Genomic DNA, 14,110 nt, shown 5'->3' with positions numbered 1-14,110 from the left:
GGGTTCTTTGCCGGGGGTAGCAGCTCCATGACCCTGTATCCATCCAGGCACCGAAATATATACATTTTCTGCCTGTGTAGTGCTGGGTGACATATATTTTACAAAATTTCTTAGCCTCATACATCTATATATCTTTTATGGTTTGGCATTTTGGTTTGTTGCTTTGCCGATATTTTTGATTTATTTTTGGGTCATGTTGACAATATTATTTGTTTGCTACCCCCCGTAGGTCTGATACCCTTTATTGATTGTGTGGGTAGACCGTAGACTTGCATGTTCCTTATTGGAATTTTTAAATGTTTTTAAGTGTATTGTGTAGTGGTGTTTTTTGTGAGTGTTTTACATGAGTACTTTCAACTAATAAAAATTACATATATATTTTTCTGGACATATATCTTTATGTACTTATTATATGGTGGAGTGCACTTAATATTTGTCTAGCTCTTTGTCTCTTTGTGGGTTAACGTCTATAAGAGAGTGCGCGCTCCTCCGCAACCGCTGCTCTCTGCTAAATGAAGTGATATGTCACTTCTTCGAGCAGAGGACGGCGGCAGCGAAGGAGCACGCGTCCTCTCATTCACTCACAGCGGGAAACTGAGCACGGGGGATTCCGCCGTATTTGCTCAGTGTGAACATACCCTAATTAAGCACAGTGCTCTGCAATCTGCTCCTCAGCCTGCTGCCTTTTAACTGACAATCCGTGACACTCTTTCCTGGATGCCTGGAAAAGCCGGATACAGTCCTGGGAAACTGGGAGAAATTTCTCGGGACTGGATCCAGCTTTTCCAGGCACCCAGGAAGGAGCGGCACTGAGTTAAAAGGCAGCCGGCTGATGAGAATGTTCACTTCATTATTACTGTAAATTTGCTCATCTCTATTCAGGACATTTATTGGTGGCCGTTAGTTAATGAACAATGATCATTATTTTATGTTGCTCACACAACTACTAAACTAAACTTGAATAATGTAGCAACGGCCGTCACTGCAATATGCAGTATGTTAGATAACAGCCGTTATTTTGAGTATTTTGAGTTGAATAGTTGTGTGAACATAGCCATAAACTGACTTTTCTTAACTGGATAACCACTTTAACCCCTTAACGACAGGGCGTATATTTAAGCCCTGATGCCGTTAAGGACGTTCAGAGCGGGGCCGCGCGGCGACCCCGCTCTGAACCGCGGGGGTCCCGGGTGCCGCTTGTAGCCCGGGACCGCAGGTATTAGCGGGCACGGTCCGATCGCCATGTCCGCTAATACAGTAATCAGATGCAGCTGTCAAACATGACAGCTGCATCCGATTACCGGACGTAGCGTCATCCCTGGTGTCTAGTGGGGAGATCGCTCCTCCGGGATAACATCTCCGTAACTGAAGCCAGCCGGGGACCGCTCCAAGATGGCGCCGTCCCCGGCTCGGCACTCGTTTACTTCCAGCTGCAGCAGCCGGAAGTAAACGAGTGCCTATCTCATGGATCTCTGCAGCATATCTATGCTGCAGAGATCTCAATGAGAGATCAAAGCACTTATACTAGAAGTCCCCCAGGGGGAATAACCCTAACCCCAGGGGGGCTTCTAGTATATGTGTAAAAGTAAAAAAAAAAGTGTTATTAGTAAAAATCCCCCTCCCCTAATAAAAGTCTGAATCACCCCCCTTTTCCCAGGTTATAAATAAAAGTAAATAAATAAATAAACATGTTTGGTATCGCCGCGTGCGTAATCGCCCGAACTATTAATTAATCACTTTCCTGATCTCGCACGGTAAACGGCGTCAGCGCAAAAAAATCCCAAAGTGCAAAATTGCGTATTTTTGGTCGCATCAAATCCAGAAAAATTGTAATAAAAAGCGATCAAAAAGTCATATATGCGCAATCAAGGTACCGATAGAAAGAACACATCATGGCGCAAAAAATGACACCTCAGACAGCTCCATAGACCCAAGGATAAAAGCGCTATAAGCCTGGGAACGGAGCGGTTTTAAGTGACGTATATTTGCTGACAATGGTTTGAATTTTTTACAGGCCATCAGATACAATGTAAGTTATACATGTTATATATCGTTTTAATCGTAACGACTTGAGGAACATATATAACAAGTCAGTTTTACCCCAGGGCGAATGGCGTAAAAACACATTTCCCCCAAATAAACAAAATGTGTTTTTTTTTTCAATTTCACCACACATTTATTTTTTTTCTGGATTCGCAGTGTACTTTATGCAAAAATTCAGCCTTTCATTGCAAAGTACAATTAGTGACGCAAAAAATAAGGGCTCATGTGGGTTTCTAAGTGGAAAAATGCAAGTGCTATGGCCTTTTAAGCACAAGGAGGAAAAAACGAAAACGCAAAAATCTAAATTGGCTCTGTCCTTAAAGAAGCAGTTCACTTTTTATTTTTTTCTCCCCCCCGGGTAGCCGCTGTCAAGTATACTTACAGAAGTTGATCGGTGTCCCGTTCCCGTCGGTCAGTTCCGTCCCGCGGTGCCGTTCACATCGGGCGCGCGCTCACTTCCGCCGGTGCTGTGACTCCTCTTCTCTCCCTTGTCATTTGAACGCCGGAAGTCACGCGCTTCCATAGAGAATGCATGGAAGCGAGTGACTTCCGGCATATAATCACTGGGCAGAGAAGAGGACTCGCAGCAGCCGGCGGAAGTGAGCGCGCGCCCGATGTGAACGGCACCGCGGGACGGAACTGACCGACGGGAACGGGACACCGATCATCTTCTGTAAGTATACATGACAGCGGCTACCCGGGGGGGCGAAAAAAATAAAAAGTGAACTGCTTCTTTAAGGGGTTAAGGGATTACACACCTTAGCACTGCTCTGTATACCAACACAATTTCACAACTGATCAGTGGAGATCAGCATCCTGCCAATCAACTATTCTAACAATAGATTTTTTTTTTTCATGGAAAATCTCTTTCTCTGTTCTGTGTTTACACAACGATTTTCAATGGCCGTTATTTGATGCTCAAAATAACGGCCTCTGTTGTAAGCATCAAATTACGGCGGTTAATTAACATACTTTGTCAACTGTCATTACAGTGATGGCCGTTTATACGTTATTCTATTTCAGGTTGATGATGGCCCTTTTGGATGGGGCTAATTTTAAAAGGTTCATTGAATTTAATTGAAAAGACAATGAAAGGATGGTGAAAAAAAATCTATATGTGAACAACATGAAATAACGGCCACTATTTGCTAAATAATGGCTGCAAATTAATGACAAGAACATTATTTGACAGCCGGCCATTATTCAATGCATTGTGTGAACTAACGACCGTTGTTTCCATAGACTTCAATGGGAATCACAAAAGACAGTGTGTGAAAATGGCCTAACACAGAAATTACCTTTTTAAGGGAACCAATCAGCACACTTGTGCTGGGCACCCAGAACGGATTCGCAGCCGAATCTCTTATGGTGTGGGGGGGTTCCTGGCTCCATAGGCTTCATGTCGGGTAAAATGCTTTGTAATCCAGCGTGAAGCAGGAGAGCCGTGAACTAGTCATCTGGGTTGTGACTAGTCATGGTTCTCTGTCCTGTCAGTGCGCTCTGCAGGGTGATTGACAGGCAAGGAGGCCCTTTAGCGGGCTCTAACAGGTCCCCTTGCTTGTCAATCAACCCCCAACACCACAAGAGCCTCGGCTGCGAGGTTTGGGCCGCCGTTCTGGGCTCCCGGTCAGCACAAATGTGCCAATTGCTTCCCTTTAAAGTTACAGTTTTACTAACAAAACTTATTCTCATCCAGGTTAACTGCATATGTAGTGAAGATATTTTCAATGGCTTTTAAGGCAGACTTACTGTATGTTAACAGAGACATGCTCTGTAATAGCTCTATGTGGCTGGTTAATACACAAAAGGACAATGGTGAATTTGAGGAGCTTGGAACTGTGTATGCAAAACCCATGCAGGTAAGATAATTGGGGCTCGCACATAGCTGGATTCACATATATCAATATCTTGGTCAGTATTCGTTGGGTATTTTTGGCTAAAATCAGTAGTAGAACACAGATAAAAATTAGGGCCTCTGTCGCGGATAAGATCCAGTGGATTCCATGCAATCGCCCCCACCTGTGCTCCCGCTTGAAGATCTGCCTGTCCCATAGGCTCCATTCTATTCAGGCACATTCTGGCGGAATCCGCCTGACCATAGAATGGAGCCTATGGGACAGCCAGATGTTCAAGCGGGAGCACAGGTGGGGGCGATCACACAGAATCTGCCCATAGTGTGACCGGGCCCTTATAATGGAAAGACTTTTTCTGTGTTTTGGACCCTCTCCTGATATTGTCAGGACTGAGACAAGGGGCGATACAAACGTTTTACATGTTTGGAAGAGATTGGAGCTGGCAGATTTCAGTGACTGAGCACAGACAACGTAGTTCAGGTGTGCATCTACAGCGGGCCTGTGCACTGGTGGAGGATTACTAAAAACTAATTTCTTAATAAATATTGTATAGGACATTTAGCAAGACTGGAGTAAGAGTACATAAAGCCCCACCCCTCAGATTTACTAAGAGGTGCACGCCTCTTAGGACAGCTGGTCGTCCCTTACCCCCCTGCTAAAGCGGGTGTAGATTTTTGTCTGGCTAACGCCTCTTTTCAGATGTAAAAATTAATAAATCAGGTGCGGGAGCAGGCCACTACTCCTGCCCACCTTGTCACACCCTTCTGCCTGCCCATCAGCAGAGCAGGGAATACAGCTGGCATACACCACTCTATGGGGGAGATTAATCAAACATGGTGTAAAGTGAAACTGGCCCAGTTGCCCCTAGCAACCAATCAGATTCCACCTTTCATTTTCCAAAGAGTCTGTGAGGAATGAAAAGTGGAATCTGATTGGTTGCTAGGGGTAACTGAGCCAGTTTCTCTTTACACCATGTTTGATAAATCTCCCCTATGTGCTTATTTTATCAAAGTGCAGTGTATTGTGTCTGTCAGTGTAAAACTTTTGCACTTTAGTCCTAGGCTGGGCTGGTGCTCAGTCATAGACCTGTGCCATGCGTGGAACCAGGCCACGGTTCAAAAAAAAAAAAGGACCACGGCACCGGCTTCCCAGTGGCGCCAGTCTTTTCATGGTAATAGTCGATGTATCGCTGGAAAAGTAAATATTGTAGGAATAGACTTTTTTCGCCTTCTTATTAGTATACATCTACATCTATAGAGATGCTCCTAGACAATAAATCTAAAACATTTTGTCCTGACATGACCATGGTGATGACCATCTGTGTGATCTAATATTAATTGTCTTCTCTAAGCATAGGCCATTTATTTTAATAATATGGATAACCCCTTTAAATTCTACTGCAGAGTTAAGTAACACGCTATAACAAAAGCTTTTTGTGTTATTGTCTTTCTAGGGTGGATATGCAGAGTCAAAATCCTCCCTTACAGCATTTGTACTTATTGCACTAGCTGAATTAGGAAACACATGTGGTCATCCAGTAAGTACAAATTATGTTTTGTAATATGGAACTGGTATATAATATGTGATCCTTAACAGGAGACAGAAAAAGTGACTCCTTATCCCTCATCCCCCCCCACCCCCCACCCCCCCAAAAAAACTCCATCTTTAAACTATATAGCTTTTATTAAATGTTCATTCTGATGCCATTATTTTTGAATAATAGATGAAACTGCTGACTTATAGATACTCTTCACTGTCATTGATCTCTTTCCTGTTCTGTCCAAGTCTGGCCAATAATCATTACTATGAGAGCTTCAAAACTACCCTTGACGAAGCAGCAACCCGACATTCTGCAATCTCATTGGAACCCAACTTCCCTCCCACACACCCACCCATCCGGCACCCATTGGGGGGAACTTAATGTAACCATAAACCAGCAACTATGAATGTTGAAGCAAACCTCTCACGAAACCTTTTTTTTTTTTTTTGACCTTTCATGAAGTGGTCCATCCTGCACAGGCCTATAGTGTTATTATTGTTATGGTGTTATAGTGTTATTATTGTTATTATGGTGTTATAGTGTTATTATGGTGTTATATTGTTATTATTGTTATTATGGTGTTATAGTGTTATTATTGTTATTATGGTGTTATAGTGGTGTTATTATTATTATTATTGTGTTATAGTGTTATTGTTATTATGGTGTTATAGTGTTATAATTGTTATAGTGTTATAGTGTTATAATTGTTATAGTGTTATAGTGTTTTTATTGCTATTTTGGTGTTATAGTGTTATTACTGTTATTACTATTATTATAGTGTTATTATTGTTGTTATAGTGTTATAGTATTATTATTATTATTTATTTTTTTATTTAAATATACATAACAATCATTTCCATTAATTTTTTTTTTTAGAAAATTGAAGAAGCAATAAAGAAAGCCGAAAATTATCTTGCAGCTGGACTTCCAAAGTTAAAAGACGCATATAGTGCTGCTATAACCTCTTATGCTCTTTCTTTAGTAGGAAACACTAAAAATGAAGATATTATTAATTCATTTGCAAGTGAATGTAAGTATTTTCTTGACAACGTAAGGTTCTATTCTAATATTCCATTGGATGAATATATTCTTTATTTAAAATAACAATATATAGTACATTTATAGGCCTTGTTCACATGCTGTAAGACAGCGGCTGTTCTGTAACACGGCCATGTTACAGAACGGCCGCTGTCTGTGAAGTTCACCTGGCCGTTACTGCAGTACTGGATGGATGAACATCACTTCTTTTGAATTGGAATGCAGGCACATTCAGGTGTGCCCGTGCTCCAATTAACTATAGCTGATAATGTAAAGTGCGGCTGGGAGCCATATTTTACATTGTCTACACAGTCAATTTTGTGCAGCCGCTATTCACTGAATTCAGTAAATAGCGGCTGCACAAAATTGACATGTCAGTTTTTTTTTTTACGGCCACATGGAATCCGGGCCAGAGTATATACAGTGTGTATACACTCTGGCCGGGATTCCATAATAATGAAAGCAATTGCCCGCTGTCATTAAATAACTGCCGTTTTTTAATGAATTTATAAGTTTGTGAACTTAGCCTTACAATGTATACAACGTCTGCTGAATGGCACTGTGTGGCAAATAGCTCAGGTGGGTGCACAACCTCCAGCAGCCAGACCCCGTCTCTAACTTCACACCAGCAATAAAACAAAGAAGGCGGCACTCCAGTATGTGTAAATAAAGTGATAAAATTATTCACCCATTATGTGCTATACAACGTTTCAATCTCTCAATGAGAGCTTTTTCAAGCAACACTTGAAAAAAAATCTAATTGAGAGATTGAAACCTTGTATAGCACATAATGGGTGAATAATTTTATCACTTTATTCACACATACTGGAGTGCTGCCCTCTTTGTGTTGTTGCTAGTATATTTATACCATGTTGCATAGGACACCACCTCTTTAGCCAATACCTCTTGAATACCCTGTAGGTAGTGTTCCTGGTATGTAGTCACCCCCAATATGTAGTTTTCCCCATGTAGGCATCCCCTGTAGGTAATTGCTCTTGGTAGTCAGCTCCCCTCTCCAGTAGCCATCACCTGTAGATAATCCCCCCCAGCAGATAGTTTCCTTTAGCATATTGTATCCCGCAATGTAGTAGGGACCCCACTTTAGGCATCCCCCTGTTAGTTAGCCCTCCTCCAGTTAATCGACCTCTATGTTTCTCAATATGGTGCCCAAATAACTACAAAATTTAAGACCTCATATACCAACACAGCCACACAATATAGTAACAATATAGGACATAGTATTATATATCCCTGACTGAGAAACTGTAGCTGTATCACCCTTTCCCTGACTTCTGACTTTATTTTTTTTTTCTGGTGACTTAGAAGGTTACCGGCAGCCATCATCCACATAGATCCAGTTCCTATACACAATGTCCTTACTATTCATGCACGCAGTATACCCTGTCAATAAAGGTCTTGAGTGACCAAAACGTCCAGCAGTGATATGGTATACTAAAATTTCCCTTGTTGGAAACTGTGAAAGTTTTTTAAATTGCATAAATAAAACACACAAAAAAATGATTGTCAACTTGACAAATGATGTTCAGTTGATATTCTTCTACTTTTGATATTTGTTTCAACTGGCACCCTCAGATTTGAATGCGCAGACATATTACCAGTTATATTGCATAGATCAGTCATATAAAGCATCTACAACAGTGTCACACCTTACGCTATGAACCCATATGTCTTATGCCACAATGTATATGTGAACGTTACCTATTGTTCTATTTGAAAGGCAGTTTTAGCTTTTACATTTCTGTGTGTCTGTATAATTGATGTCTGTTCTGTTTCTGAAGCTGGGACTTACTGGCCAGTTGGGAGGTCCCTGTACACTGTGGAGGCCACTGGCTATGCCCTTCTTCAAAAGTTAAAGCTCCGAAAATTTGAAGAAGCTCATAAAATTGCAGAATGGCTGGTGAGAGTAAGAGGTTTTGGAGGAGGATACAGGTCAACGCAGGTAATTTTTATTTTCTAGTGTATTATAACCCAGACTGCATCTTAGCAAATGAAACTGCTTTATCATAACAATCTTAACTTTTACAAAGTAACATCAGGACAGGTGATCGCTCTGTGCCGCTAGCACAGAGATCCACTTCCTCTTCTTTCTGCAAATTGTAGGATAACTTGGATGCTTTCTCCCCTCATCATACTCTGATCTGCTGTGCACAAATTCCTCTTGTGCTTCAAAACTTTTTATTAAATAATTTACTGTAATAGACATATCATTACAGTCCATACAAAAAGTTGTTGAGTAGAAAGTTGTTGAGGAGAAGTCTGGCGGATTATAAAATGTGGCAGCTGGCAGAGGCGGGGGGAAATTGATTACAAGTACTCACTTACCTCTCCCTGTGCCCATGGTGAGTATCGGGACCGGCTTCGGGACCCCCGCCGGGCTCCAGGGTCTCCGGCGCTGACACATCATGACCCGGCTGATGGACAGTCAGGACAGGCCTTTTCGCGACTCGGAGGAAAATCCCTTTCCGACGAGAGTCCTGAGGCCGGTCGCACTGCTCACTGCGGGCACGGGAAGAGGTAAGTTAATACTTGTAATCAATTTCCCCCCTGCCGGCTGCTGCATTATATAATCCACAGACTTCTCCTTTAATCCAACACAGTGCTCTCTACAGCCACCTCTGCCATATCAGGAACTGTCCAGAGCAGTAGCAAACCCCCTGGGCAAATCTCTCCTGTTATGGACAGTTCCTGACACAGACAGAGGTGGCAGCAGAGAGCTCTGTGTCAGATTAGAAAGAACTTCACAACTTTATCCAGGGCATACAGCAACTGATAAGTAATGGAAGGCTTGACATTTTTAAAGGGGTACTCCACTCAAACATAACTTTTAAAATGTTGCTGCCCGTGGTGAGACTAATAATTCCTACAGTACATGTTATTATCTATTCAGTCTCCTTCCCCCAGTTCTCAGCTGCTGATTTCTGCTGAAGACACAAAAATCTGTGGGTGAGCTTTTCTCCCTCTCCCCCCCCCCCCCATCTGAGACAGCTGATGTAAACAAGCCTCTGGAAGGCTGTATCTGCAACATTTTAGCTTATTTGTAATACTGGGAGGGTTATTCTGCGGTCAAGTTGCTGATGAACTTACTGTGATAAATCCTCTCAACATTACAAAGAAGCTGCAATGTTGAAGATACAGCCAGCAGGGACTTAGATACATCAGAAGGGACAGAGAGAAAGACTCACACACAGATTTTGTGTCTTCAGCAGAAAGCAGCAGCCTAGAACTGGGGGAAGGAGACTGAAAAGATAATAACAAGGATGGTAGGAATTGTTAGTCTCACCATGGAAACCAACATATCAAAAGTTATAAATATCCTTTCTCCTAGAATACCCCGTTAACCCTACTTAAACATAATAAACCTAATAAACATAAAGGAACAAAATGTATCATGTGATGACTAATTTATTTTAGATGCACATTTCAGTTTTACATTTTAGGCCACAGTAGTTGCACTTCAGGCTTTGGCACAATACCAGATTGATACAAGCAGCCCTCATACTGTAAGCTTAGATGTCCAACTTAATGTAGAAGGAAGGCAAAGACCATTGGAGTATTCTATAAGAAATGAAGATTTGTATTTGGAAAGGACAGTTAAGGTAAGTAGTGGATATTTATTTATACTCATGTAGTGACAAACTAATGCGCCATTACATTGTGATGGTAGTAGTGGTAGATACGAAGAAGAAAAGCAGCTGAGACAGACATTCACATTCTGTAGGAGAAACAGATGAGCAATGCACCTAGGATTTCACTGCATTGAGTGCTTTAACCCGCAGCCGGCAGTGCTCTCTTTGGCTGGTCTCCCTCAGATCAGTGATCTGTTTCTCTTATGCTCCACACTGATGAGGGGCAACACCCTGAAACAGCTGTCTGTGGATTGATACCTGGCCTTGGTTTTTTCCCTTGTCATTACATTGACACATACACACCATATAAAATATTCTTTCCCAGATTTATTAACGTATTAACGTTTATTAGCGGCCGGAGACTTACGTAGTTTGCGTACAATGGAAAGTATACGATCTACGGCCGCACAGTTCACACTACGTACGAACTTACGTCCGGATAGTATGCGGCACCGTAAAAAATGACCCATACCATTGTTTGCGGACGAAAATGCCGTAACTTACGCCCATAGCGTTACATGCGGTCCCGTACGTAGTGGTGATTTCTTCATTTTTGCAGCTTTTTGTGCCTATCCTAAATGCTCTGTGGGGTGTCCGGGGCTAGGCGAAGCTTTCCAAGTAAAAGACCGCTGTCAGATCGCTACGTAGGGAGCTCGGGAAGCGTAAGTAGACTTCGGGCGTAAGTTCACGGTCCGTACGTAGCCGGCCGCAAGTAGCGTAAATCTCCAGCCGGAGTTTACCGCGTATATGTCCGGCCGCGAAAATATGCGGCCGGACATATACGCAGTGTGAACATAGCCTAAAGAGGCATTTTTTAAGTGTCGTTATAACTTTCAAAATCTTAATCAACAGTAGAGGTGATATAAAGCAAGTTTTCCATATACAGTCATTATTTTTGTTTGTTTGTTGTCATGATGTTAAACAAAGCTGTACTTACCAGAAATCCAGGTCCAGTCTCCTGAAGGCAGATTTTCTGACTTGTGCTGGTTTAAAGATTTAAAGATTAAACACAGGAATTCCGGCCAGTAGAGAGTCACGGCTCAATGTGTCCATCAGTCACATGACTGTCTACTCTATGTGAGTGCTCAGATGGCCCAGGATACACAGGACTTCTTGTTTTCTAACTTTCATGTTTTTTGAAAAAAAGAGTCAGAAAACAGGAAGTGCCGTGTTCTCCATGATAAATAAAAAAAAAATAATGTTAACTGCTGATGTAGATCTTAAAAGCTAGAACGACAGTGACACTTTAAGTAATCAATAAGGGTTGTGATCATAAGCAATTTTACTCTCTATTCCCTATGTTTATAGGGAATGTGTCATAAGAAAATGACATTTTTTAAAGAATTTTTTATTCAATTTCTTTTTATAGAATTTATTCAATTTTTTTCATTATTCTATCTATAGTATAAAATAGAGAAGAAAAAAGAAAAGGTGTAGCTCACCAGTAAGGGAGAGGTATGCAGAGGTTAACTGATGTGCCCCATGTGTTGCACTATGGGTCAAAAGAAAAGAGAGGAAAAAGTATCAGTTCAAAAAATGTAAGATATAAAGGTAAAGTTAAAGTGAATTTTTTAAGTAAAATAATAAAACTGAAACACTATGACAGATCAGTAAAACATGTAAATATATAAACCTGATGAATCAGAGGGTAATGGCAATAAATCAATGCATAAACCCCAGGGCCCTTGTGGTAACATAAATGAATCCCATAAAACCATAAGCACATACTGTATACTACATGTAAAGGCTAAGCACATATAATGAAAGTTTGTCTAACAGCCGCAGTCATTATGAACTTTCATTATAAAAAATAGTATATTGCAAAACTGATTGAAATCACAACCCCTGTCGATTTTTTTTTTTATATTGTTAGATGAAGTATCATTGTCAGTTAAAACTATTCTTAACTTCCCTCAGGTTCCAGCTAATAAAAATCTCACTATTGAGGTGGCAGGAACTGGAGAAGGTACCATAACAGTAAGTTTCCTATGATTTACTTTGAAGTGCTGTTGTACATAATTAAAGGGGTGGGGGTTTTTTGTACTTATTATTCATGGGGGAAAAAAGACATAAAACCCCAAAATGACAGGACAGAATAACTCCTCAAATATCACAGATTGCGTTCCTGTCACTGTCCGTTTTTCCCAACAGCCAGAGGTCTAATGCTTTACTCTGGCAGACTCTATGCGCAAAGCACCAATAACACTGTCAATGCTATGCAGTGTATCAAATTATTGCATGTAATAGTCCCCTAGGGGCACTTAAAAAAAAAAATTTATATATATATATATATATATATATATATATATATATATATATATATATATACACACACACATATATCTTATAAAAAAAAAGTTTTTATGACATAGCCCCTCTCCCAATAAGTTTAAATCCCCCCCTTTCCCATTATACAAATAAATAAAACATGTTCAAATAAACATATTTGATATCGTAGCATTTGCAATTGGCAGATTTGTTAAGAATTTTTTTTTGTCCCATTATTTATCAGAAGAAAATTAATAGTAAGAAAAATATTTTAAAAATATGAAAAAATGATACTAGGAATAGGAACGAAGAGGAATAAGCGAAAAGGCAAAGATGAAAATTGCCTCTGTCCTTAAGGACAAAATCCAAGGGTTGAAAACGCCAAATTAAAGAGTTAAAAACATTTTTTTTCTCTGGAATATCACTTAATATTAAAGATGATATTTTGCCCAAACCTTTGTATCAGTATTTCATTGAGATGTGCTTGTCCCTTAGGTAATGACAGTTTACCAAGCATTACTAAATGCAGAAAAGCAGTGCAACGGATTCACACTAGAAGCAGAGGTGAAACCACATGGTATGCTCCAATATAACAACTTTCCCATAATTCAGTATTACTATGACCTGATAGTAGCTAACAGCAGGTGCTGATATCAGACCCTCCCCCTACAGGCTGTGCTGTCCTAGTCTGTATGCTAAATGGTGATTCTGTCCATAAGATGGCTGAGCATGGAGAAGCATGTGACCATGCCCCTCCCTCAGTGTCCGCCACTGAACCTGTATATCCCTATGGAGGACACAAAGGAAGGGGCATGGTCACATGCTTCTCCATGCTCAGCCATCTTACGGACAGATTCAGCATACAGATTGGGACAGCACAGCCTGGAGGTGGAGTTCCTAATATCAGCATTGTGAGGCAAACAGGGAGATATTGGCAGTAAGTTGAACAATTTAACTATAAAGTGGCTAACCCCTTTAGCCTTTTAGTTGAAATGGGAAGAGTTGAAATGGGAATACCCCTTCAAGTAACTTTTCATGTAGGTTATTATAAATGTATATAAACTGTTCAAAAGTGAATAGTTTATACTTATTTTAATAATTTCTGCTTTTCTCACACTCAATGCTTTTTACAACAGAAACAAAGGCTGATACATATACTCTTCACCTGCGAACTAGGTACTTGTTCTTTCCTTCAAATCTTAATAAAGGTATCAATATATAAGTGATTTATGCTGCCCTGTTGTGTAAGGGCATATTATCGATGTCTGTGCTATTACACGCACAGACATCAAGCAAGGAGGAATAGGAGGGGGTCGTAGGGAGCAGCTGGAGGGGCTGCCCAAACAATCATTAGATCATTCGGTTGGCCTATTGAAGACAGCAATGAAGCAAACAATGGCTGTGTTGAAAAACAACGATCAGCCAACATTGTGCAAGTCAGCTAATCATTGCCTTTAAACATGACCTATTTAACCAAACTATTACTGGCCGAAACGGCCGTTAATCAGCCGATAATTGTTTGGTGGTCCCACATAGTGATAAACACATGTAGCTAAACCATGTCCCTATGCGTTCACTAGTAGTGAATGCCTGCAATTCGGGGTGGCCTTTTAAGATGTTGGTTGCTACCTTGACATGTTTGGAAGTACCCTCACCCACACAGATCACCAGTTCTACATTTTTAAGGGTGCGTTCACACGTACAGGATCTGCAGCAGATTT

General features: G+C 40.8%; 1 protein-coding gene across 2 annotated transcripts in view; it reads left to right on the top strand.

The window, feature by feature from the left end:
• The window catches only part of LOC138797758 (A.superbus venom factor 1-like), a 61,667-nt gene that overhangs the window by 36,124 nt on the left and 11,433 nt on the right, over positions 1-14,110 (top strand). For both annotated transcript variants that reach the window (XM_069978362.1, XM_069978363.1), the window contains exons 26-33: positions 3,740-3,902; positions 5,350-5,433; positions 6,313-6,466; positions 8,274-8,434; positions 9,933-10,091; positions 12,039-12,098; positions 12,885-12,966; positions 13,526-13,565. In XM_069978362.1, coding sequence (XP_069834463.1) covers positions 3,740-3,902; positions 5,350-5,433; positions 6,313-6,466; positions 8,274-8,434; positions 9,933-10,091; positions 12,039-12,098; positions 12,885-12,966; positions 13,526-13,565 — 903 coding nt within the window. The remainder of the gene's footprint in view (positions 1-3,739; positions 3,903-5,349; positions 5,434-6,312; positions 6,467-8,273; positions 8,435-9,932; positions 10,092-12,038; positions 12,099-12,884; positions 12,967-13,525; positions 13,566-14,110) is intronic.

This window comes from Dendropsophus ebraccatus, chromosome 7 (assembly GCF_027789765.1).
Source record: "Dendropsophus ebraccatus isolate aDenEbr1 chromosome 7, aDenEbr1.pat, whole genome shotgun sequence".
Lineage (NCBI taxonomy): Eukaryota > Metazoa > Chordata > Amphibia > Anura > Hylidae > Dendropsophus > Dendropsophus ebraccatus.
Note: the sequence above shows the minus strand (reverse complement) of the source record. Positions and strands in the feature narration are given on the sequence as shown.